Source organism: Equus przewalskii, chromosome 11, assembly GCF_037783145.1.
Source record: "Equus przewalskii isolate Varuska chromosome 11, EquPr2, whole genome shotgun sequence".
Classification (NCBI taxonomy): Eukaryota; Metazoa; Chordata; class Mammalia; order Perissodactyla; family Equidae; genus Equus; species Equus przewalskii.
This window is the reverse complement of record NC_091841.1, coordinates 30,409,935-30,434,860: the sequence shown is the minus strand read 5'-3', so window position 1 is coordinate 30,434,860 and position 24,926 is coordinate 30,409,935. Positions and strand designations below refer to the sequence as shown.

The following is a 24,926-nucleotide window of genomic DNA, read 5'->3' as shown; positions in this document are numbered from 1 at the left end:
AACATATAAAGAATTTTTACAACTCAATAATAAAAAGGACCAATAACTACATTGTAAAAGGGGCGAAGGATCTGAATAGACATTTCTCCAAAAAAGATATTCAAACGGGTAAGAAGCTCCTGTAAAGAAATTCAGCATTAGGGCCGACCCCGGCCGAGTGGTTAAGTTCGTGTGCTCCGTTTCGGCGACCCAGGGTTTCACCAGCTGGGATCCTGGGTGCAGACCCAGCACTGCTCGTCAGGCCACGCTGAGGCGGCGTCGCACATAGCAGAGCCAGAGGGACCCACAACTGGAATATACAACTATGTACTGGGGGGCTTTGGGGAGAAGAAGAAAACACAAGGGAAGATTGGCAACAGATGTTAGCTCAGGGCCAACATTCAAAAAAAGAAAGAAACTCAGTATCATTGACCATCAAGGAAGTGAAAATCAAAACCACAACGAGATACCACCAACAGCCAGACAACAACAAGTCCGGAGAGGGTTTGGAGAAATCAGAACCTTCTGATATTGCTGGTGGGAATGTGAAGTGAAAAGCAGTCTGGCAGTTCCTCAAAAGATTAAGAGTCACCACAGGACGGAGCGATTCCACTCCTGGGTACACGCCCAAGAGAAACGAGAACTCACATCCACACAGAAACTTGCAGAAGAGCGTTCACAGCGGGCCGATTCATAACAGCCAAAAAGTGAAAAGCGCCCAAACGTCCATATTATGTAATAGAGAGAGAACGTGGCCTACACACAACGGAAGATTATTCGGCAATGAAAAGGAGTGAAGTCCGGACGCGACGCAATCTGGAGGCCTCTTGAAAACATTACGCTAGGTGAAAGAAGCCAGACACAAAAGACCATAGGCCACACAGTCCATTTACAGGAAATGTCCACAACCCGCAAACCTATCGAGAGGAAAAGTAGACCAGCGGTGGCCTAGTGCCGGGGGGAGAGCTTCGCGGGAAGGGGTCACAGAGTTTCTTTTCGAGGTGATGAAATTAATCTAAAACTGATTGTGAAGGTTGTACACTAAATGGCTGAATACACTAAAAACTACCGAACTGTACCCTTTAAATGGGTGAACTGGATGCCATGCGAATTAGATCTCAATATAGATCTCAATATGGCCGTTACCAAAAGATACGGTTCAAAGAAAAGATAATGGCCCATTCAGCACCACAAATGGTGGACCTGCCCTGCAAGTCAACACACAAGTGTGAAGGAATCCTGCACTCCCATAAAAGCAGAGTGGAAAACCCCTCTGTGGGAGACAGTTTGAAACAATAAAACCACCCACACACAATTATCTTTCCAAAGAGAACAAAAAGGCATCAGAGCAGCCAAAACAGACAGCAAAAGCCCACTCCCCACACAGTGGCTCACGGGAAACCCCTGCCCCCGGCTCGGGGCGCACGGGCTCACAGCTTACTCAAAGCACTTGCTTGCACACTGACCAAGGGGAAAGACAAGAGCTCTGAGGGGACACAGTGGCCGGCGGCCCCAGGACGTTGGCAGATTGCAACACCAGGCAGTTCCCAGCGCTCACAATGACTCACTCACTCAGCCATGCGCTTTCTGAGCACCGACTGCATGGCAGCGAGCAAAGGTCTGAATCACCACTTACATACACTCAAAAGTGTTTAAAGAATAAGTCTAACAAGATGCTTCCACTACAAGTCAGCTGTGGGGCGGGAACCGGGTGGGGGTAACTTCCAGTTCCTGGGGGGCAGAGGATCAAAACCAACTCTGCATCCCCTTGGCTCCTTCTTCCAGCGGGTCTGAAAGTTGCCTCTAGGACTCTGCCCGGCTCCCTGAGCATCTGGGAGCACTTTTCCAACCAGAGGAGAGTCAGGACTGCGCCAGGGGCTCAGCCGCGCTCAGCCACGGGCAGGGGGGCCCACCGACCCACAGCCCTGGGATCTCAGCCCTCGCCAGCCGGCGCCCGGCTGAATCCCGCGGTCAGGGCCTGGGGGATTAGCCAGGCAGAGCGCCGCGGGGCCCAGGCAGCCCCGCGCCAAGCGGAGCGCCCGGGGAGGGCGCGCTCACTGGGGATGCCGCCAGCGCTGCGATCAGCGGGAAACGGAACCCCCCCATCCCACCCCCGCCCCCAGGCCCGACACGTCCACAGACCGCAGGCGGAGGAAGCCCCGCACCCGCTCCAGGGAGGCCGCCCGCGGAGATCGAGCTCCTGGTGCAACAGTCAGGCGATCCAAACAGAAGAACCAAAAACCCAGAAGCACCTTTCTGGTGATTTCCAACACAGCCAGAAGAGGGATGGCTCCAAATTTAGAGCCTCTCGGCCGTCTGCAGCTGCGCGTGTCGCTGCATTTCCAGTGACCTGATTGCTAAACCTCCCTGTAGGTGCGGGCCGGGCCGCAGGAGCCGCGGCTGCGACGGGCCCGCCCGGGCGCCAGGGAGACCCCGGCCCCTCTCGGTCCTTCCCCGCAGGGCCCCACTCCCACCTCGCCCCGCTTGTACCCAAGTCCCTCCCCGTCGGCCCTCCACCCCCTTCCCCTAAACCCCAGGGCCCTGATCCCGTCGCCCCCGGTCCCGGACCCCTCCCCGCAGGGCCCCTCTCCTACCTCGCCCTACTTGGACCCCAGCCCCTCCCCCTCAACCCTCTACCCCCTTCCCCTAAACCCCAGGGCCCTGACCCCTCTCCCTCGGATCCCGGACCCCTCCCCGCAGGGCGACCCTCTCCTACCTCGCCCGCTGTGTACCCCAGCCCCTCCCCCTCGGCCCTCCACCTCCTTCCCCTAAACCCGAGGGCCCTGACCCCTGCTCCCGGATCCCGGACCCCTCCGTGCAGCGCCCCTCTCCTACCTCGCCCGCCTTGTACCCCAGCCCCTCCCCGTCGGCCCTCCACCCCCCTCCCCTAAATCCCTGGGTCCTGAGCCCCTCACCCCGGATCCCACCCTCTCCCAGCATGGCCTCTCTCCCACCTCGCCCCCCTCCGACCCTCGGCCCCTCCACTCTCTCTTCCCCTAGCCCCCGGGTCCCGGGCACCCTCTCAGACCCCAGACCCCCTCCCCGTCTGGCCCTCTCCTCCCCTTCCTCCCTGCAGCCCCGGCCCCACCCCTTCGGACCCCTAAACCTCAGAACTGCCCCTTCCTCCCCGACACCAGGCCCTCCCCACCGCTCGGCGCCCCGCCCCTCACCCCGCGGCCCCCCGGCCCCCACCCCTCGGCCCCCGGGCCCGGTTCCCCGGCCACAGCCCTCCCCGCCCCCACCCCCGGCCTGGGGAAGCCTCGCCCGCGCTCCCCCCGCGGCCGACCCGAAACCGCGAGCGGAAGAGCGGCTAGACCGCTGCGGCCGCCGCTTCCTTCCCTTTTCGGGGCCCGGGGGCGCCCCAGGAGCGCCGAGGAGGGGCCGGATCCCCCGCCCGGCGGAAGCCGCGCTCGCTCACCGCCGCCTGGGTCGGTCCGGCCCCACTCGGCTCCTGCTCCAGCCCCGGCCCCTCCGCGCCCGCCGCTCCCAGGCGCGCGGCTCCACTTCCGGTTCCGCGGGCGGGGGCGGGGCCTCATCCGGGGCCCGGCAAGGCCCCGCCCCTCCCCCGGCACGTCCCGCCCCTCGCCCGGCCGCCTCCCTCGCGCGCGTGCGCGGGCAGCGCAGGCCGAGCTCCGCCGGGGTGCCAGCCTGCAAAGCGTGCCTGGAAACAGTCTGTTCCTACACGCAGAGTCAATGTACGGAGCGCCCACCGTGTGCGCACGAGAGTGTGCTCAGATGCAGACGATCCCAGGTGGGACTCGAGGATTGACAACTCTGCCCGGGGTGAGAAAGGGAAAATGAGCCAGGCCTGGGGGTCAGTGCCCAGTACATGAGCCCTGAGGACTCACAAGAGGTGACTGTGACGGCCGGTCAGCTGGAGGGACGAGCCACCCCTCCATCCATCCATCCATCCATCCATCACCCATACATCTATCTGTCCATCCGTTCTCTATTCATCCATCCATCATCCATCCATTCATTCAGCATCCATCCATCCATCATCCCTTTTCTTCCATCCACCCTCCATTCTATCTGCCCATCCATCCGTCATCCATCTGTCCACCCAGCCTCCATTCATCCACCCATCCTTCTATCCATCCATCACCCACACATCCATCCATCCATCATCCATCTTCTCTATCCACCCATCCACCCTCCATTTACCCACCCCACCATCCATCTATCCATCATCCATCCATTCATCATCCATTCTTCTGTCCATCCAGAGAAGGTCAGGTATGCATCAGAGATAGAAGGTCAGCAGAATAAACACAGCCCTTGCCTTCAGGAACCTTCCAGCCTAGAAGGGGAATCAGGCGTTAATCACATAGATAGATAATTAGGAAAAAAGATAAATGCTGTGAGAAAGAAGTCAAAGGTGTCATGAAATTATACTGGGGAAAAGGTGGGACATGAAGTCATCCAAGAGATCAGACAAGGTTTCTTTGAGCAATTAACCTTTGTGCCGAGATCTGAAGGCCAAATAGAAGTAAACCAGGTAAGGAGCGAAGAATTTTCCAGGTGAGAAAACAGCACGTGCAGAGGCCCTGGCGTCAGAAAGGTCTTGCCACAGAGGAACGGAAGGCAGTTCAGTGTAGCGGAAGTGTGGGGATGAAGCAGGGAAGTGGGGTGGGATGGGGCCGGGTCACGGACAGGTTGGAAGGGCACAGTAAGGACCTTGGTCTTTATTCTAAAAGAAATGGGAAGTCCTTGGAGGAAGTTAAACAGAGAAGAGACATCATGCAGTTTGCATGCTAGTGAAATCCCTCTAACAGCTGTGTGGAGAACGGATGGGAAGAGGGCCAGGCAGGAGCTCGGACACCAGTTCAGGCAGACTGGTGGTGGCGGGTAAGAGGGAGAGAAGCGAGTAGATACAAGAGACATTGAGAACATACACCCTGGCCTGTTGCACGAGATAGAAATGAAATCCTGTGTTTAAGACATGATATGCGCAGTCAATTTGTTACAGGTGTCTGGCCCACCTTAATACAGAGAGCTTGGAGGCGAGTGCAGAACAGGAAGACGGGCAGGGCCCCACACCGAGGGAGGAAGAGAAAAAGCAAAACAAAACACTTCCTACTTGTTATAAACCAATGTTGCCTCAATTAAAAAAAATAAAGTAGGGGCTGGCCCTGTGGCTGAGTGGTTAAGTTCGCGTGCTCCGCTGCAGGCGGCCCAGCGTTTCGTTGGTTCGAATCCTGGGCGTGGACATGGCACTGCTCACCAAACCACGCTGAGGCAGCGTCCCACATGCCACAACTAGAAGGACCCACAACGAAGAATATACAACTATGCACTGGGGGGGTCTTTGGGGAGAAAAAGGAAAAAAATAAAATATTTTTTAAAAAAATAAAGTAAAAAATATTTTAAGAAACACTTCCCACTTAAAATGAACCTACAATGTAAGTCCCAAAGCAAATTGTAAAAACAAATATTAAATAAAAATGTCAATACAGTGAACAATGAGAACGTGAATTATTAAAGTTAAGTTTTCTACTGTAGAAGACCATAAGTATGTCTGTTTAGGGTTTCAAACTGAGAAGAAGAAACAACATTCATAAAATAAGCTCAAAAATTAAGAAACAAAAACAGGGGCCGACCCCAGGGCCGAGTAGTTAAGTTCGTGAGCTCTGCTTCGGTGGCCCAGGGTGTCACCATTCAGATCCTGGGTGCTGACGCGGCACCGCTCATCAGGGCATGCTGAGGCGGTGGCCCACACGGCACAACCAGAAGGACCCACAATGAGAATATACAACTATGTACTCGGGGGCTTTGGTGGGGGCAAGGAGGAGGAGAAAAGAAACAAAAACAAGCAGTTATAAAAAATTATTAAAATCTGACACATGTGCTATGGACTGAATTGTGTGTCCCCACCACCACCAATCTATATGTTGAAACCTTAACCCGCTCCTCGCCCCCCCCACCCCCCCACCATGTGAAGGTATTTAGAAATGAGGCCTTTGGGAGGTAATCAGGGTTAGGTGAGGTCATAACAATGGGGCCTTCATCATGGGATTAGTGTCCTTGTAAGAGCAGACACCAGAGAGCTTGCTTACTCTCTCCCTCCGTCATGTGAAAAGACAGCAAGAAGGCAGCCGTCCACCAGCCAGGAAGAGAGCCCTCAGCAGGGAACCCAATCAGCCAGCACCTTGGTCTTGGACTTCGCAGCCTCTAGAACTGTGAGAAATAAATTCCTGTGGAGTAAGCCCTCCGCTCTATTGTATTTTGTGATGGCAGCCGGGGCTGACCAATACAACACGAAAAATGTGGTTATTCAAATGAAAAGCTCAATAGATGAGGTTAACTCGAGATTGACATGGTCAAGGGGAAATTTCGCCATTTGGAAGTCATTCGTCAGGAAGAACAGAATAAACAACACATCCAAAGCAATGAAAAATGAGATAGAGCATAGAAGTCACATGGAAGACCAACGGAGCCGCTCCAGGCGCCATTAACAGGTGTTCCGAAAGCACAGAAGGAAAGAATGGTGAAGTGATCACGGGAAATTGTAGATGCGAAATTTCTGTGATCAAAGAAAGATGAGAGGATGCAAACCAACTCAAAGCGCTCTCCGATTCCCAGGATGATAAATACAAATAAAACATACACCTAGAAGCATTATGGTAAAACTGCAAGCTCTCAGGAATAAGTAGGAGAGGCGTAAAAGGTACCAGAACGAGAGGGCGGGTGGTTTGCAAAAGACAGACAATGAGCCCCGCTACAGACTTGCCCTCTGCCCGGTGGATGTTGGAGGACGATGGACCACCATCTTTAGTGTGTTGAGAGAAAATAACTGTCCACCTGGGAAGTGATAAACAGCGTTTCCAATGTTACAATAATGGCCATTATTATAGGGACTGAATTGTGTCCCTAACCCCCAGAATGTGACTGTTTTTGGAGACAGGGCTTTTACAGAGGTAATTATGGTTAAATTAGGTCATACGGGTGAGGCCCTGATCTGACACGATTGGACACACCAGGGGTGTGGACTCACAGAGGGAAGGCCAGGTGAGGACACGGAGAAGACGGCATCTACACGCCGAGGAGAGGGGCCTCAGGAGAAACTCACCCGGTCGACAGCTCGATCTTGGAATTTTTAGCCTCCAGGACTGAGAGGAAATACACGTCTGTTGTTTAAGTCACCCAGTCTGTGTTCTGCTGTTGTGGCCACCTGACCTGTCTGCTACAGCCTTCAAAGAACCATGCTTCCGTGTCCACATCTCTTTGCCAAGCGACTGTCCTGGTCAATTTGGGCTCCTATAACGGAATACTATACACTGAGAAACTGATAAACAACAGAAATCTGTCACAGTTCTAGCGACTGAAGTCCAAGATCAAGGTGTTGGCAGTGTTGGCAGATTAAGTGTCTGATGAGCGCTGGCTTCCTGGCTCACGGACAGCCAACTTCTCTCTGTGTCCTCGCACGGTGGGAGGGTGAGGGAGCTGTCTGGGGTCTCTTTCATAAGAATGCTAATCCCACTTATGAGGTCTCCACCCACCTCCCAACACCAACACATTGGGGATTAGGTTCCAACATACGGATTTTGGCGGGTCCACACTCAGTCCATAGCAGTGACACGGCTGCTCCTCCCATCAAGAGATGAATGGGGTCTGTTTCTCCAGACTCGAATCTGGACCGGCCTTGTGACCTCCTCTGATCAATAAAATGTCACAGAAATGACATGGTGTGAGTTCGGGGGTCTAGCCCTTAAGATGCCTCGCAGCTTCTGACCTTCCTCTTGGAAGCTGAGCTGACACTGCTGTGAAGAAGCCAGTCTAGCCTAAGGAATACGAGAGAGGCCACAGGAAAGGGAACAGAGGCGCCCAGCCCACAGCCAGCACTACCGGCCAGGAACTTGACTGAGGCCCTCCCGGACCCTCCAGCCCCAGTGGAGCCGTCAGGCAAATGCCATCACACCAGCGATTCCAGCAAAGACCCGCAGAAGAGTCACCCAGATTGCGAACCCGCCAAATTGAGACAAACAATAAATCGTTGTTTTTCACCACTAAGTTTTGGGGTGGATTTCTGCATAGCAACAGATAAGAAAACGTAACAGATGGTGATCTTTTAGTGGATTGTGAAATCAATTTTCTGGGGGGAAAACACCATTAAAAAAAAAAAGAAGAGAAAATATAAAAGTGCATGTCACACGGAAGAGTTCCAAGTATCTATTGCTGTGTAATAAACCACGCCAAATGTTAGAAGTGAAAAACCAGCACCATTGTCCTCAATGTCTGCACCATTGAGCTGACAACTGGAGGGGTCAGAAGTTTGGACAGTTTGTTTGCTTCCAGTGGAGCCCCAACCAGGTGTCTCGAATGGTTGGCCGCAGCTGGGATGACCTGACTGGGCCACACATCTAGGGCCTTGGTTCTGCCTGTCGGGTGGGTTTCCCCTTTCTCCTCCCTGTCGTGTCTGCAGGGACTGGACTGTCCAGATAGGCTTCTTCACTTACATGTTTGGCACCTACCATGGGAGGGCGGCAACATCTGGGGGTCTCGCTCAACACCATCTCTCTACGTGGGTACCTCGGGCTTCCTTACAGCATGGCGCTCTCAGGGTGGCTGGTCTTACTTGGCAGCTGACTCCTTTCAGAGAAGGAGTTCCCACAGAGCTCAGGTGGAAGCTGCAAGGCTTCTGATGACCTGACTTCAGGGGTCCCCAAACATCACATCTGCCACATTCATTTGGTCAACCAAGTCACTGAGGCCGGCCAGGCTGCAGGGGATGAGACCCCACCTGTCAGTGGGAGGAGCAGCAGAGAAGCTGCAGCCCACGTGAAGTTTTGTCGTACGCCATAGTTCATCAAGTCTAAGATGCCATCGTTTGTAAGACACATCCTGACTTCAAAGACACCAAAATGTCACAAAGGAGTCACGACAGAATGGATGAAACGTAGTGCGTGCATGCTGAGTTGTGGTGTAAAATGGGTGGGCTGCAGTTAATGTTCAAAACTTGGGTAAATTACATTCCAAAGTGAGGACCAAGAAGCAATTTTTCCAGACATCTAAAGACTGAGGGTTTAAAACACAGAGGGTCTCCCTAAAATAACTATTAAAATATTATTATAGAAGATGTCACACAAATGCAAAAAGAGAATGCTATGATAAACCCTCATGAATCCATCACCCACCTTCAACAACTATCAACCCACACGGTCAATTTGGTTTGACCCATATCCTGACCTACCCCTCCGCCAAGATTATTGTCAAGCAAATCCCAGACACGGTCATTTCATCTGTAAATACTGGGCACACAACACGTGCCCTCGGTTGTAATCATAGTGACCCACTTGGCCCAGCAATGAATAACACCTCCAGCCTTCCTCACGGCAACAGTGAACACGGATTCAGCTCTGCTGGGAGCTGGGGAGGAGAAAGGGAGGTGCAGGAAAGCTGAAATTCTCATCCCCCAGAAGGAGATGCCAAGATGCAAAGTCCACACTGGAGGAATCGAGAGGCCACATTAAGCGCGTGTTATGTAGGAGCCCGGGCGTCATGGCTCCCTCTCTTGGCTCACCATGCTCCCACTGGGGGGTGGGTCCCTTGGGGTAGGGCCAGGTCTATCCATCTGGGTATCTCCCGGGCAGGGCAGCTCTTCTCCAGAATGTCGAAAGGTGGAATGGGGTGAACGGGGGCCCCACAAGGATGTGTCTGTGTGCAAATCGCAGGATCCTGTGAACGTGAGTTTATTTGGGAAAGGGGTCTTTGTAGGTGTAACTAAGTGAAGCGTCTTGAGGTGAGACCATCCCGGATGACCTAGGTGGGCCAGTGACAAGTGTCCTCGTAAGAGAGAGAAGATAAGACACAGGGTGGGGCCACGTGAAGACAGAGGCAGAGACGGGAGACCCGGCTCACAGCCGAGGAGGCCAACAAGCATTGAAAGCGGGAAGAGGCAAAGGATGGATCCTCCACGCCAGCCTCCCGAAGGAACCGGCCCTGCTCCTCCCTGCACTGGGTGTGCCCTCGGCGTGTGCCAGGTGGAGGGGCGCACACAGTGCTGGCCTCGAACAACAGGACTCCAAAAGGTGCCCCACTGAGTCAAGGACACGCGGTCGCAAAACCACTGGCTACTTACTCCTCCTCACCGAGGAGTTAAGCTAAGGAAATGTCAGAAACAGAAGCCTCTGAGCTATTTGGGAATGCACTCGATGACACGTCAGCGGTTAAGAAAGCAGCCACAGCACCCGGACGCCCCCCTCGCTATCCACCTGCCGGAGATACAGGGGAGACACGCTCCTCCCCAGACCCTGGGGAGCCCATCCCCATGAGCACAGGACTTAGCCAGCAAAAGAGCAAAGAAAACCCCAAACCCACAATTACCTTAAAATGCGTGATGTGAGACTTGAAAAGAGAAACTTAAGGGCAGCAATTATGAGGCTAAAGGAGGCTCGACAGAGTTCTAGCGGTGGGAAGGGTCCAGAGAGTCTTTGGTGTGGCCACACCTGGCCCGCGAATGACTCCCATCCCCGCCGACTGCGGGCAAGCCCTGGGACACTGCGTGTGGGGCGAGCAGACCCGGGAGGCGCGGCTGAGAGCGCGCCTAGCACAGCAGAGCTACTCCAACACCGCCTGTGCTCTCTGGGTCCTTCTGAGCTGACCTTTTGTTAAAGGCATAAACGGAACCACCGAATGAAGTTTTAATCAAACACCTGCAACTTAAAGAGTCAATGATGACCTGGTCTGCTTCCAGAAGTTTCAGGCTGCCCAAGGGTTGCCCGGCTTTGGTCAGGCAAACGGATTGGTGGGTGAAAAAGCAGGGAAGCGCTATGTGGTTTTGAGTCTCACGCTTAAGTGAACCCAAGAACGAGGAAATGCCGAGAAAAGGCTGCCCCCAACAAAACTGGAAAACCAGCCAGCACAGGCTCTCAAGAGAACACGAAACCACCGGATCGCTGTGCCCTGACGGACACCAGCTGGAATGTATTCACCCGAATAAAGAAAACACGTCACTCAGGAGAGGCGGCCGTCAGCCCTGGAAGGACAGCAGAACAGGAAAAGGAAAACCGAGGCGACAGTCAGCAGCGCCCACCCAACACAGTGCGAGGCATGGGGTCGGCCTGGGTATCGTGCACCCCCAGACCTGATGACGATACTGCGGTGGGGGGAGGGCGGGCGACAGCACGTAGGGGCTGAGGCATCGGGTGCCCTGGGCCTGGCGCTGCCAGCCACGAGTGCCGCGCCTTGCCGCCCTGCAGCCGGGCGCGTCCTGCCTGCCTGCCTGCCCGGGCCCGTCGGCGCGTCCCTCCCCTCTCGCGCCAGACTGGTTCATGACTCAGGACTCCGTCTGAGCGCTCCGAGACCAGGCTCCCTGGGAACCGGAAGGACACAGCCCAGGGCGGGAGCAGCAGGAGAGCAGGGCCCCAGTGCGCGCATGGACTGACGCGCCTCCGCGCCTCCCTGTGGCCTGCGGTGCCTCTGAGCGCCAGGCTGCCCGGGCCTGGTCCCCCAGGTCTCAGCGAGAGAGGGTCTGGGCCTCGGCGGCCGAGGCGGGAAGCACCTGGGCTTCCTGGCGGGGACGCCCCCATCCTGTGCTTCCATCCCCAGCTTTTTCATTCTGTCAACTGATTTCTACCCAAGAAAGTCCACTCGACGACGCTGCCGCCACTGAATCAGCCTGGAGCCGGAGATGAGCCAGCTGCGGCCGATTTGTCACAGAATGACAGCTTATTCTCAGTATCCTTTATTGGCAGTGGAAAACGCCTCAGTACTTTATTGAAAGAAAGCAATAAATAATACTGTGATAAAAATAGTTCAAAAGGAGACTGTACATACTTTGTTACATAATCAGGAAGTTCACAAAAGATTAACAGAAAACAGAGTGTAACAACAAATCGTACAAGGAAGTTAAAAGCAGAAACCGAATGTAAAGAGACACGCCGTCCACCGACAAAATGAGCTGTATAATAAATAACGCACCGTGGTCGGAACACATTTCCTGCTGGCTCTTTAATGTGCCATTTAAAAAGGAAAAGTTACATCTGCTACTTAGACAGTCCAAAACGGCTATATCGTCAAAAGCTAAAAATGTACCACTAGGTCCCTCCTTTCAGCATGTTTACAAACAAATGTAAAAGGATGATTTACATAAGAAAAAATAAGGCCTTTAGTAGAGTCGCACTGCGTGGTTTCCTGGTTTCCGGGAGCCCCCGCCTTCCTCTTCCCGCACCAGCGTCCCTGCAGAGCGCGGTGCTTCCTGCTTGGTCCTCAAAGAGCAGCGGGGCGGGGGCCCGCGTCCGCCCGTAGGGGTAGAGCCCAGAGAGCCCCCCAGCCCTTCCTGCGGCCGAGAGAAGTGCTCCCGGCTGGGGCTCGTGCCGGGCGCTGAGGACAAGCCGTGCGGGTCCCCAGGGACGAGCTCTGCAAGCTACTGAGAGCCACCAGAGATGCTCACAGTTCTGACGGCCCCTTCAGCCCAAATTTTATCAGAAGCTCATATTTAACGCCAGGTACTTTCAGTCTGTTCACGCTGCAGAATAAAGCATTTCTTGCTAGAAAAAGTAGAGTAAGGTCAGTCATTAAAACACAATTGCTTGAAATTAAGTCTGCTTGTTTCAAAATGATTGTTGTAGAGCTGGTTACATTTGTCAGGATAACGCGCACCATGTCATGATGATCTTACAAATGCAAATGCAGTAAAATCCTCTTCTCTCTCGCCGATTATTATTAAAAAATTAATGATAATTACAATAAATGCATAATTTACAAAAGCCCTATATCTTTTCATAGGATTTATACATACAAGCATTACAGTACATTTGTTTGAAAGACTAAAATTAGATATAAGAACAGAATCGATTTGAAAGGATATTTATAGCCTGGATATGAAAAAGTAAGTAACTATATAAACGAAGTCATATGTTTACATAAATATAAGAAACATTAAATTCTAAAATATTTTCTCTATGGTATTCGTGAATTTTTCACTAATTAAAAACTCTGTAATAAAATATCTTAGGGTCCATATAACAAGTATCAACAGATTGGAGATCCACTGAATTCTGAAAGGCCGTCTTCGCCGGGGCCCGAGCGCTGCACGGTCATCTGTAGAAGTAGTGTGGGTAAACTGGAAAGGAAGCGCAAACAGGACAATCAGCCTCAGGACAGGCCGCCCGGCGCACACCTGTGTCCCGAGGGCCAGCCCTGCCTCCCTGCCCCTTGCGCTGTAGCTGCTTGAGAACTGAGATGAAACGTCAAGGAGTACGCGTATCAATGAGAAAATTCCTTGCTGACTTCCTTTTGGCGTATGTCTAAAAGTTACCAATTAAAAAGATTAGGAAACCAATCAAACCTTCTGGCGGAGACATGAAAAGTGGAGAGCGGAACAGAGCCCCCGGCCCTGGCGCCACGAGCAGGGGCTGGGCTCCCAGCCCCACGTCACCCCTTCAGCGCGAGCGGGCTGCTCGTAACTGCACCCCTGAGATGGCAACGCAGCTGTGTGTTTAAAACCACCCGCCAGGCCCTCAGGGTTCACGACAGCGTGGCCCCAGGAAACCTGGCCGTGCGGGGTGCGGCTCATTCAAGAACGTGTATTTCTAAGAAAGCCAGCGGGCGCCGCTGACCTGGGAGCGACACCAGCGCGGATGCCAGGGTCAAGGCGGAGAGCCGCCGTGCTGGGCGCTCTCAACCACGGGTGGTCTCCAGCCAAGAGCTGAGCCGGTGAGCTCCTGCCACGCGCTGCTCTCCTGCCTCCCCACCCCCAAAAGACATTAGCAGATACTGAAAAGAGTCCAGCACGTTCAGTTTTAAGGAAAAAATGCAAATACACTTTTTTCCTTAACAAATGAGGATACACGAACCCCTCTGTGACCAACTGTGAGCATACAGAACACCAGAACCACGTAACGGGTGCAGCCGGGCTTGCGTGCGTGTTCCTAAAGGCCTGCAGGAACGGAAACGGGCTCTCCGGGCCAGGCAGCGCCCCCGTGCGGTCACCCGGCCGCCTCTGCGGCCTCCGGGCACGCGGAGCCCTCTACTCACCACGGGGCTTCAGCAGGAGTAAGTCCTGACCGTGGCGGCGTCCAGCCTCTGCGCTCCCGACACGCTGCCTGCTCCGACACCGGGGAGGAAGCGTGCAAACACAGCGTGCGGTTAGTCTTCAGACGTCACACGGGGCACACGTACACACACATCTGCACACCTACAACACCACCTACTGAGGGCTCCCAGGGAAACTGCTAGATGGGAGCGGGCGAGCCAGGGAAAGAGAACCTAAGCGTCGCCAGGAGGGGGTTCTCTTCAGCCCCCAGCAGCCCTGGGAGCCACTGGCAGCTAATCTCACGACAGCAAGGACGCCTCAGATGATACAGACTTCGTGATGTCCTCTGTGTAAGTGACAACTACTTCAGCTGGTAACTTTGTTTCTCCTGAAACTCTCTAGATTTGCAGAGCAACTAGACTTTTCTTCGGGGCCTAAACGTGATATCCCCAAGGCCGGTGTGAGGTAGATAACCCGGGGCAGCGCTAGACACCATGGGGTGCAGGTGACCGGAGTCATATGCAGGCCTGGCCTGAGGGAGACGCGCCCTCGGGCCACCTGCCCTCCGCGCCTGTCTGAGGGAGCGTCCAGGGCACTCCTCCCCAGGGCCTGGCTGCAGGGGGTGGGTAGAGGACAATGACTCATCTAAGAACACTAAAACCCAGTCTCAGTTTCTGCCGGAAGTGATGTGTACCACTGAGGCCTTGTTCCTGTCGAGAAACACACAGCACGGCCCAAGAGGTGAGCCCCGACTCTCCCTTGCAACCTGGACAGGAAATGTGCAAACACCTGGAGCAGATATTCCCGACTGCCAATTACACAGTTTGTGTTCCCACGGGTCCAGCAGGAACACGTTTTATCAAGAAGGTGCCGTGGTTCCAGAAGAGATGGCACGACAGCTGGCACTGTCGGTGAGCATGGGTCATCTTTCCAAATCCTGACCCTGAGGTCCCAGGAGGCCAGCTGCAGCTTCCCCGACGCCCCTTATTTAAGAAGGCATTGAGCAGTCCACTCTCCCGGGGTTCGGCCTCAGTTTTCCTACAAGGGTCAACAGCCGTCTTCCATATAATATATTCCCTACACCTCACTCTAGGCTTATTTTTAATTTATCTGAACTCTAATCTAAATGTCGCCGTCAATACTGAACACGGGAAGTGTGACTGATTCTGAGGAAACTGGGCACGAAGCTGTGAAGAAAATCAGAAGGCGCTCCGGCAGCCTATTCAATAAGTGGAGGGCCGAGTTACCGTTAGAGTTATACAAATTACCTCATGCTCCTTGGAATAAGAATGCTACTGAAGACACTGCTGCTCTTGCCCCATTAACCAGATCACTGAGCTCTGCAGAGAGATGCAGGCTTCCAGCAGCAGTGCTGCCCTGGGGGCCATCTCACCAAGCGTCCGGCTGAGCGAAGGCTTTACACACACACGCTTTTCTCTCATTTTGATACAGGCAAGTCAGAGCCAAACTCACAAACCTACGTATGGGAAGGGCTAAGAACAGGGAAACTTGTGAAAGCCACCTCAGGACAATTTTTAAAAGCGCTTCCTTTCCTATAGCCGATCCATCGGCCACAGAGACGAGAACGAAGTCCTTCGTAACGGGAGTGCGGCTACAATGGCCCCAGTGGCCAGCACCACACGGGACCAGGACCCGCAGACGCCTCCTACGAGCCTGACGAGGAGCAGCCATTTCACTGCCACAGCCGCTGAAGAGGACACGGCTGTACGACGACGGCCCTACAGACGGGGAGACTGAGGCACAGTGCTCGAGGCTGTGCCCCTCCTCAGCGGCAGAGCCAGGGTCCACCGAGGCCATCTGCCCTTGATCCTGTCATCGTGGGGGCCGCGGTCAGAGCTGAGAGGTCTGTCAGTAAAGCGCAGCCAACTTGTCATCAGCCGTGTCCTCCAAGCGGAGCGGCGGTCAAAGGGAAAACCGCAAGCTCCATCTGGAACCCTGACTGCAAGGCTCGTGCGCTCCCAGGGCCCACCGCGCTCCAGTGACGACCTGCCCAGGCTCACCTTCTTCCTCCTCTCCGTCCTTATGGTGCGCAGTGACAGGGACCAACGCCAGCAGGGGTGGAGGGAGGAAAGGGAAGGCTCACAGAGGGGGAAACTGTGTTCTCTAAGATGGACTCAGTCACCTCTCCAGGGGGAGAGACGTCCCGGGAGCACCCGGCGTGGCCCGAGAGCTGCTGCACCACCTTCCGGCGGAGCCTTCCAGGGCTGCCTGCCACACACACAGGCTACAGGACGTCCACTCAGCACGCCGAGAACACACGCGACGCTCAGCTTTATTAGTTGGAAGGATATGCTAAGATTCAACCAGACAAGACTCTAAAAAACCTACATTATTGTTAAACTGTTATGCACAGATGTTAGGATTCATTTTAAAACACTTAACCTGGGCATGCACCAGTACTCAATGCCTTGTAACACATCCAAGAGGCCATTCTGGATCACTGTTAACATTCCAGCCACAAAGCTGCTCTTGCCGCCCACAGCGGCTGGCCGCCCCTGCACACCTACCGTCCAGCTGCGTCTTCTTCGGCTGCATGGAGGGTGAGGACAGAGAGGAGGTGACCCGGAAGTTGGCGGGGAGAGTCTCTGCGGACCCAGCAGCTAAGCCACGAACATCCTTTGGTCTAAATTTTTTTCTCCAAGAAGGTGCTCTCCTAAAGCTTTTATCATCGTCCTGGGAAATTAAAGGACAGAAAACAAGACTGATTTTAAAATAAAGGACAAAAATAGACAGTCAAGTTACCAGCCTTGAACATGACTGCTGAACTTGTCACTGCATGTTTGTTCACACCTCTTTAACCCGTTCCTGATAACCACAGGATCTACTGTCCCCACCGGGAACTTCTGAGAGTGACGGGCCCAGTAACACTATGTGGGGCCCTCGCTGGGCATCGATGAGGACGGCCCTGGGCCGCCCAGGTGCATGTGCCTCCTAGTGATCACCCCATTTCCTTTCTTATCTTGGAGAAATCATCTTCTTGCCGTATAAGATAATACATTTTTATTTGTCTTAAAATAGTTTCCAAGCTGTAAGCAGTTCTGCCTTAGAGCCGGGGAAGAGCCAGCGAGCGCTCCTTTAGCTGTCCTCCTAGTCACCAGGCAAACTCACGTTTTCTTAACGTGCAACAAAGGAAAGAATAAAAACAGTGTGGGAACAAACAAGTCACGACTGTGTGAGGGGAAATTAACATGTTGCGTTTCTCTAATCTCCTTCTAACAGGTTTCTCCAAAGCACAGGGACTCTGGATTGGGGTCAGACATCCAGCGGTCCCCAAACATAGCCCACGGACACCATGCCTCGGCTGCCACCAATGTTGATGGGAACAACATTTTTGAGGGCTATCAAAACTTAAATAGCAAATATTTTAAAAACAGAAAACCTCAGACTGAAAATATGAGTTTCTTACTATCTCATTTGTTAACACATTTTTGAGAGCAAAGCTTAGCTCAGGAGGTAAAATCATCCCCACACTTAGAAGAGAGACTGCCGACGGGGCTCACGTGCGTATAAACAAATAATTCACACTGAATGCAAATTTAAAATTCATTAGGCTGAAAACTCACTTCATCAAACCTTCTGTCCGTCCCCATGACCAAAAGGTTGTTAAATTCTCTTTCCAAGACAGCGCGAGCCTGAAATCATAACAAAACAACAATACCGCAAAGCTTCATCAATCTAATCTGAAGGATGTTAGCATATCACAACTGTTTTTCAAATCAAGACTTTTAAAAAGCCCAGGCTATAAACACCTTGAGCCACGACAGCATTTAATTTAATTAAATTAATTAATTTAATTAAATTAATTTATTTGAGGAAGATTAGCACTGAGCTAACATCAGCTGCCAATTCTCCTCTTTTTTGCTGAGGAAGACTGGCCCTGAGCTAAAATCCATGCCCACCTTCCTCTATTTTATATGTGGGACGCTGCCACAGCATGGCTTGCCAAGTGGTTCCACGTCTGCACCCGGGATCCGAACCGGCAAACCCCGGGCTGCCGAAAAGCAGAACGTGCGCACTTAACCGCTGCACCACTGGGCTGGCCCCCACAACCACATTTTAAATTAGGGGATTCCTGCGGAGCCCACGGATGGGCTTTCAGGGAAAGGGACCCATGACCGCTGGCAGACTATCTACGAAAGTGTGCTCTGCGGGTTGGTGCTGGTCGGGGGATGGGGGGTATTGGCAAAAGACATACAATCTTCTGTAGAAGAATAAATTTCCTGATTTCTCAGGTGAGCCCGTGTGTCAAAAAGAATCACACAGGGCAATAGAAACAAAATTAACAGAATCTCCATCGGTGTACCCATGAGTATTTCTCATTCCACGTAAGAACTAAATACATGTCGTCACTCCTACGAGCATATGGACTTGAACTAAGTTTCCCCTTGTTTTTTTATTGCAAGATTCTCATGCTGGCGACAGGAAATGGAAGGACAGGCAAAAATAATGAAGAATTAAGCATTGCTGGTTTGGAACCAGTATTTTGTAGCTTAGGGATAGTTGTCTGAGGTACTGTGAAGTTTTGTGTCCACTCAGTTAACCAGCTAGACGTCTCCATCAGGAGACCTGACTGAACGTGAGTGAGAGCCGGGCCGGCTCTGCAGCATACCTGTGTGTTCTGCGTAGGGATCTGTAACAAGAGCGCCAGTGCGCTGAAATCGAAGGTTTCATCTAAGGCCACAAGTGCACCGTGAACGCCACTCTCCACCAGATTGTTTGCATATTCTTTAAGACCAATTGAGACGATCCAGCGAATCACTCGATCGTTGCTCCACACAAGCACGTCTACAGGTGAACAGAAACAATTAGAACGGCGTCTGCACAAAGCTGTCTTCATCATGCACACCTGTAACAGCACACAGAAGGTGGGCAGGCAACCGCTGCTGCATTTAGAGGTCATGCCTCGGCACTCCTCCATCGAAGGGAACCTGTCCCACTAGAACTCATGCTGCCAAAGAACCCAAGAGCAATGAAGTTCTTACGGACATTTATTTTCTAGAGAACAGAAAATGAGGAGGATCCAGGGTCAGAAACCAGAAGGACAGAGAAGAAGCTGAATGCCCACCAGGCACGAGCGCGCTTCCTCTACGGCCTTCCGAGTTTCTGAAACACTTTCTTTTCGTCAGAGAAGGAGTTGGCGCCCTGCTCGATTCAACACAAATCTCTCATTTGTAATCTTGAAGCTCGTTTCCTTGAAGCCTTTTTGGTTGTCTCATTTTAAAAAGAGAGAAACTTAAAGATACTCTCCAGCATATTAGAGACTGGGGGAAGATCTTACACCACACGAAGTGATACATTATTAAATTCGCTCTAGTAGAGATCTAAAAATAGCCACTCCATGAAAATATCTCCGGATGCTCACCAATCACTTCCAAAGACAACTTTTGTCAACTATAAAAAGATTTAAAACAGATACAGAAAACAGACAAAACTGATTTACACATTTTATTTCCAATGCCCTTTTATACTATCACACACACACACACACACTATATATATAATACAAAATATACGCACTACATATATAGTATAAAGTGTGTATATATATATATAGTATAAAAGTTGGCTTATGGTTTTTCTTGTGATTCACGTTAGCTCAATCATGACCAGACTATCCTTTAAACGGGCTGTGACCTCAACCAGTTTTGTCTTTAGTTTCTTTCTTTGTAAAACCTGGGGAAGAAGACAGCACTCACACGCACGGGGTTGTGGGAAGGATTAAATAATTAACCTCTGAAAGTGCTTCGAGTTCTTAAGTCTTACCTATTATTACTGTTGTTAGTGATTTCTTTATTCTGAAAATTCTGGGAGATTTTACTTTGAGCTTAATCGTTAACGTCTTACTTAAAAGCCGACTATTGTAGTCGATGCTTACGAGGCATGCCGGGTGAGAGGCTCCCATTGCATCTCCCCACCTGCGCTCTCACTGAACCGCCTCTGCCATCGTCCCCTGCTAAGGAGCTCCTCCTCCACCTCCAAGGCCCAGCTGAACCAGCGCCTCTGTGCTGCCCCCTGAGCCCTGGAGGCAGAGCCACAGGGCTCCGTCTGCGCTCCTGAAGCCCTCTGATAAATGGCTAGAGCAGAATCGCCACACTGGAGTGAAGTGAGCCGACAGCAGAGTCCTGTCTGTCTTTGCCCTGCTGTTATCCAGCAGTGTGGCACGGAGTGGCATTGCTGAGTGAAGGAGTACACAAGTCAGAACAAGTCACAGGAGAAGTGTTCCCCTTGAGACGGTTCACGCAGACTGACGTAAGCACAAGAAAACAGGCACAAGTGCTCTGGCTTCAAAGGAGGATTGTCCTTCCTCCCAAAGCCGCAGGGCATGGTTGTACGTCCTGGTTGTAAGTCATTCTAGTTCTTCTACACGAGCTGCCCCCACAGGACGGCAGCAGACAGACAGGTGGTGTGGTGCTGCGACCAGGAAGTGAACCTGGGCCGCTGAGTGGTGGGGGCCAAACTTTAACCACCAGGCCATGAGAGGAGGGTCTTAAAAGCACTCATTTCCAACCCTCCCTCCTCTGTAATGATGCCAGACTAGTTTTCTCCACTTAACAAATTTCCTAATATTTTTAAAAATAGGAAATCACTAACCCACAGCCAGCATCATATTCAACGGGGAAAAACTGAGTGCCATCCCCCTGAGAACAGGAACAAGACAAGGGAGCCCATTCCCACCATTCTGACTGAACACAGTACTGGAGGTTTGGGCCAGAGCAATTAGGCAAGAAAAAGAAAGAAAAGGAATCCAAATTGGCAGTGAAGAAGTGTAACTCTCACTGTTTGCAGACGACATGATTTTATATAGAGAAAACCCTAAAGAAGCCATGGGAAAACTATTAGAAATAAACATCTACAGCAAAGTTGCAGGATACAAAGTCTACTTAGAAAAATCAGTTGCATTTCTATACTCTAATAACAAACTAAGAGACCAAGAACTCAAGAATAGAATCCCATTTACAATCGCAACAAAGAGAATAAAATATCTAGGAATAGGGGTGACGTCAGCAACATGGCGGCGTGAGCTCACCCAGGACTCTCTCCCCTCCAAATTACAACTAAAAAGAGCAACTGCTTTCCAACCAAAAAAAAAAAAAAATCCCAATAACAGAAATCCTCAGAGACCCACAGCAGCCAAATGACAGAAGGTGGAGAGGCTGGAGCCGCCCTCGGAGGAGCTGGAACGGGGTCTTCGCTCCCTCCCCTAGAGACTGGGATCGCTGCCGTGGGTGTGAGAAGGAGCAGGGGAGGGGCCGTGCGTTGGGAGATCGTGCAGGACTCCCACCGCTGGAGCAGCGGAAACCCTCTAACAGGGGACAGCTTTCGCGTGGGGGAACCCCAGCAAGCCAGGGCCCTGGGAGACCAGAGAGCGAGAGCTGTGCCAATCCAGGTCGGCATGAGAGAAAGTGTCCCTCCTCCCTCAACCCAAGCTGGGCGCCACCATCGTGGCTGAAGGCGCAGGGCTCAGAACCAAGGCTCTCGACCCCCATCTAGTGGCGACAGGCTGTACCTGCAACCAAATAACAGCATCATGCACAAAAACCTCTCCTCTACCATCCAGCAATTTATAAAAGCTCCAGTCCAAAAGGAAAACAATAAAAACACAGAATTATGTCCTGAGGGCTTGGAAATGGGTAAAGTAAGTGAAGAGGAATTCAAAATAGCTATCCTCAAAATATTCAATGAGGTAAAGGGAAATATAGAGAAACAAGTCAAGGAGTTCTGGAGTTACTTCACAAAAGAGATTGAAATTATAAAGAAGAATCAATTAGAAATACTAGAGATGAAAATACAATGAACCAGATAAAACAGAATACAGATTCCCTGAATGCCCGTGTAGACACCATAGAGGAGCAAACTAGCATAATCAAAGACAGGCTGAATGGCTCGAGACAGAGGAAGAAAGAGAACTAAGAATTTAAAAAACTGAAGAAAAGCTCAGAGAAATAGCTGACTCAATGAGAAAATGCAACTTAAGAATCATCAGAATTCCTGAGGGCATGGTAAAGGAAAATGGAGCAGAAAGTGTGCTCAACGAAATAAGAGAAGAGAACTTCCCAAATCTAGGGATTGAGAGAGAAATGCGTGTGGAGGAAACTTTCAGATCTCCTAGATTTGTCAATGTAAAAAGACCTACTGCAAGGCACATAGTAGTAAACATGGCAAAAATGAAGGACAAAGAAAGAATACTCAGGGTAGCAAGGCAGAAGAAGATAACCTACAAAGGAACCCCTATCAGACTTTCATTGGTTTTCTCTACAGAAACCTTACAAGCTAGGAGAGACTGGAGTGACATATTCAAAACTTTAAAGGATAAAAATCTTCAGCCAAGAATACTTTATCCAGGAAAAATATCCTTCAGATATGAGGGAGAAATTAAATCTTTTCCAGACAAACAAAAGCTAAGGGACTTCGTAGTCACAGGACCTTCACTACAAGAAATCCTCAAGAAGGCTCTCATACCTGAAAAAAGAAAAATAAAGGAGAAAGGGGTCACAAAACACAGAGTAAGGAGACAAATACATAGAATCTGAATAGGATAGCAAATATTCAACTATAGCATTAGGATAAAGGGAAGGAAATCACCAAAGCAAAGTCAGTCTTATCACCCTAAGCACAAACTCACAACACAAGTTGGAATACGAGATGAAAATAATAATTTAGGAGGGGAGGAGGAAAGGGACTGAAACAATCTAGGCTAAGGAAGTAAGAGACCACCAGAAAATGGACTGTTATACATGAGATTCTGAATACAAACTTCAGGGTAGCCACTAAACTAAAAAGCAGAACAGAGACACAAAGCATAAATAAGGAAAAATCTAAGAAACCCAGCATAAGAAACTGCAGAAGTCAATGGGTAGGCTAAAACACACAGGACAAGAAACAAAGGAAACACAGGAAAACCGGATAACGAGCGGCAGAATGACAGCATTAAGCCCTCATGCATCAACACTCACCCTCAACATAAACGGACTGAACTCTCCAATAAAAAGACACAGAGTGGCAAGATGGATTAAAGAACAAGATCCAACAATTTGTTGCCTCCAGGAAACACGCCTCAGCCCCAAGGACAAACACAGGCTCAGAGTGAAGGGGTGGAGGACAATACTCCAAGCTAATAGCAAACAAAAGAAAGCAGGTGTCGCAATGCTTATATCAGACAAAACAGACTTCGAGATAAGGCAGGTAAAGAGAGACACAGAGGGCCAATACATAATGATCAAAGGGACACTTCATCAAGAAGAAATAATGCTTATAAATATCTATACACCCAACACAGGAGCACCAAAGTTCATAAGGCAACTATTAACAAACCTAAAAGAAGATATCAAAAATAACACAATAATAGTAGGGGACCTCAACACCCCACTCACATCAATGGACAGATCATCCAGACAGAAAATCAACAGGGAAACAGTGGAGCTAAATGAAAAGCTAAAACAGTTGGACTTAATAGACGTATATAGAACACTCCATCCAAAAACAGCAGAATACACATTCTTCTCAAGTGCGCATGGAACATTCTCAAGGATAGACCATAGGTTGGGAAATAAGGCAAGCCTCTACAAATTTAAAAAAATTGAAATAATAACGAGCATCTTCTCTGATCATAATGCTATAAGGCTAGAAATTAATTACAAGGAAAAGGCTGAGAAAGGCACAAGGATGTGGAAACTAAACAATACACTACTGAACAAGCAATGGATCATTGAAGAAATTAAAGAAGAAATCAAAAAATACCTGGAGACAAATGAAAATGATAACACGCTATACCAATTCATATGGGATGGAGCAAAAGCTCTATTAAGAGGAAAATTCATCGCAATTCAGGGACATCTTAACAAACCAGAAAAATCCCAAATCAGCAATCTTAAACTACACCTAACTGAACTAGAGAAAGAACAAACAAAGCCCAAAGTCAGCAGAAGGAGAGAAATAATAAAAATCAGAGCAGAAATAAATGCTATTGAAACAAAAAAGAGAGTAGAAAGGATCAATGAAACAAAGAGCTGGTTCTTTGGGAAGATAAATAAAGTTGACAAACCCCTAGCCAGATTTACACAGAAAAAAAGAGAGAAAGCTCAAATAAACAAAATCAGAAATGAAAGAGGAGAAATAACAACAGACTCCGCAGAAATACAATGGATTATAAGAGAATACTACGAAAAACTATATGCCAACAGAATGGATAACTTAGAGGAAATGGATAAATTCTTGGACTCCTACAACCTCCCAAAGCTCACTCAAGAAGAAGCAGACAATCTGAACAGACCAATCACAAGCAAAGATTGAAACAGCCATCAAAAGCACCCAAAGAATAAACCCCCAGGACCAGATGGCTTTCCTGGGGAATTTTACCAAACTTTCAGAGAGGATTTAATACCTATCCTTTTCAAGCTATTCCAAAAAATTAGGGAGGATGGAACACTTCCTAACACATTCTATGAGGCCAACATCATGCTGATACCAAAGCCTGACAAGGACAGCACGAAAAAGAACTACAGGCCAATATCGCTGATGAAGACAGATGCAAAAATTCTCAACAAAATTTTGGCAACCAGAATACAGTAAGTCATCAAAAGGATCATACATCATGATCAGGTGGGATTCATACCAGGGACACAGGGATAGTTCAGCATCCGCAAATCAATCAACGTGATACACCACATCAACAAACTGAGGAAAAACCACATGATCATCTCAATAGATGCAGAGAAAGCATTTGACAAGATCCAACAGTCATTTATGATAAAAACTCAACAAAATGGGGATAGACGGGAACTACCTCAACACAATAAAGGCCATAGATGACAAACCCACAGCCAACATCATTCTCAATGGGCAAAAACTGAGCACCATCCCCCTGAGAACAGGAACGAGACAAGGATGCCCTCTATCACCACTCTTATTCAACATAGTACTGGAGGTCCTGGCCAGAGCAATCAGGCAAGAA

At 50.4% G+C, this 24,926-nt stretch overlaps 2 protein-coding genes and 1 long non-coding RNA gene across 10 annotated transcripts in view; all 3 read right to left on the bottom strand.

Annotated features, from left to right (window-relative positions):
* CTTN (cortactin) overlaps positions 1-3,524 on the bottom strand; it is a 35,784-nt gene extending 32,260 nt beyond the window's left edge. For 2 of the 7 annotated variants that reach the window (XM_070565754.1, XM_070565752.1), the window contains exon 1: positions 3,398-3,520. The gene's annotated coding sequence lies outside the window, so the exon portion shown is untranslated. Of the gene's footprint in view, positions 1-2,231; positions 2,446-3,397 lie in introns of those variants that run through there. The other 5 variants (XM_070565758.1, XM_070565760.1, XM_070565753.1 and 2 more) reach the window with 5 other exon arrangements.
* Positions 3,525-7,048: 3,524 nt separating this feature from the next.
* On the bottom strand, positions 7,049-10,561 carry LOC139074538 (uncharacterized). The gene is made up of 3 exons (XR_011524221.1): positions 10,303-10,561; positions 7,519-7,633; positions 7,049-7,236 (listed from the first exon to the last, which is right to left on the bottom strand). It is a non-coding gene; the product is annotated as an uncharacterized lncRNA (long non-coding RNA).
* Positions 10,562-11,658: 1,097 nt separating this feature from the next.
* PPFIA1 (PTPRF interacting protein alpha 1) lies at positions 11,659-24,664 on the bottom strand. Of its 2 annotated transcripts, XM_070565761.1 has the most exons (5): positions 18,585-24,664; positions 17,539-17,607; positions 16,483-16,648; positions 13,957-14,024; positions 11,659-13,042 (listed from the first exon to the last, which is right to left on the bottom strand). In XM_070565761.1, the coding sequence occupies exons 1-4, from the start codon at positions 18,891-18,893 to the stop codon at positions 13,966-13,968; spliced, it is 603 nt and encodes a 200-aa protein (XP_070421862.1). In that variant the 5' UTR covers positions 18,894-24,664; the 3' UTR covers positions 11,659-13,042; positions 13,957-13,965. The 2 variants fall into 2 exon arrangements, with proteins under 2 accessions (XP_070421862.1, XP_070421863.1); XM_070565762.1 differs by lacking the exon at positions 13,957-14,024.
* Between the last annotated feature and the right edge of the window lie 262 nt (positions 24,665-24,926).

Excerpts from the sequence above, each read along its gene's own strand:
- PPFIA1 (XM_070565761.1), bottom strand. The coding sequence starts at position 18,893 with ATGGAGGAGTGCCGAGGCATGACCTCTAAATGCAGCAGCGGTTGCCTG. Across the intron at positions 16,649-17,538 it reads CGGACAGAAGGTTTGATGAA|GACGATGATAAAAGCTTTAG; the intron begins GTGAGTTTTCAG and ends TTAATTTCCCAG. Across the intron at positions 14,025-16,482 it reads GAAGAAGACGCAGCTGGACG|GCAGCGTGTCGGGAGCGCAG; the intron begins GTAGGTGTGCAG and ends GTGTCGGAGCAG.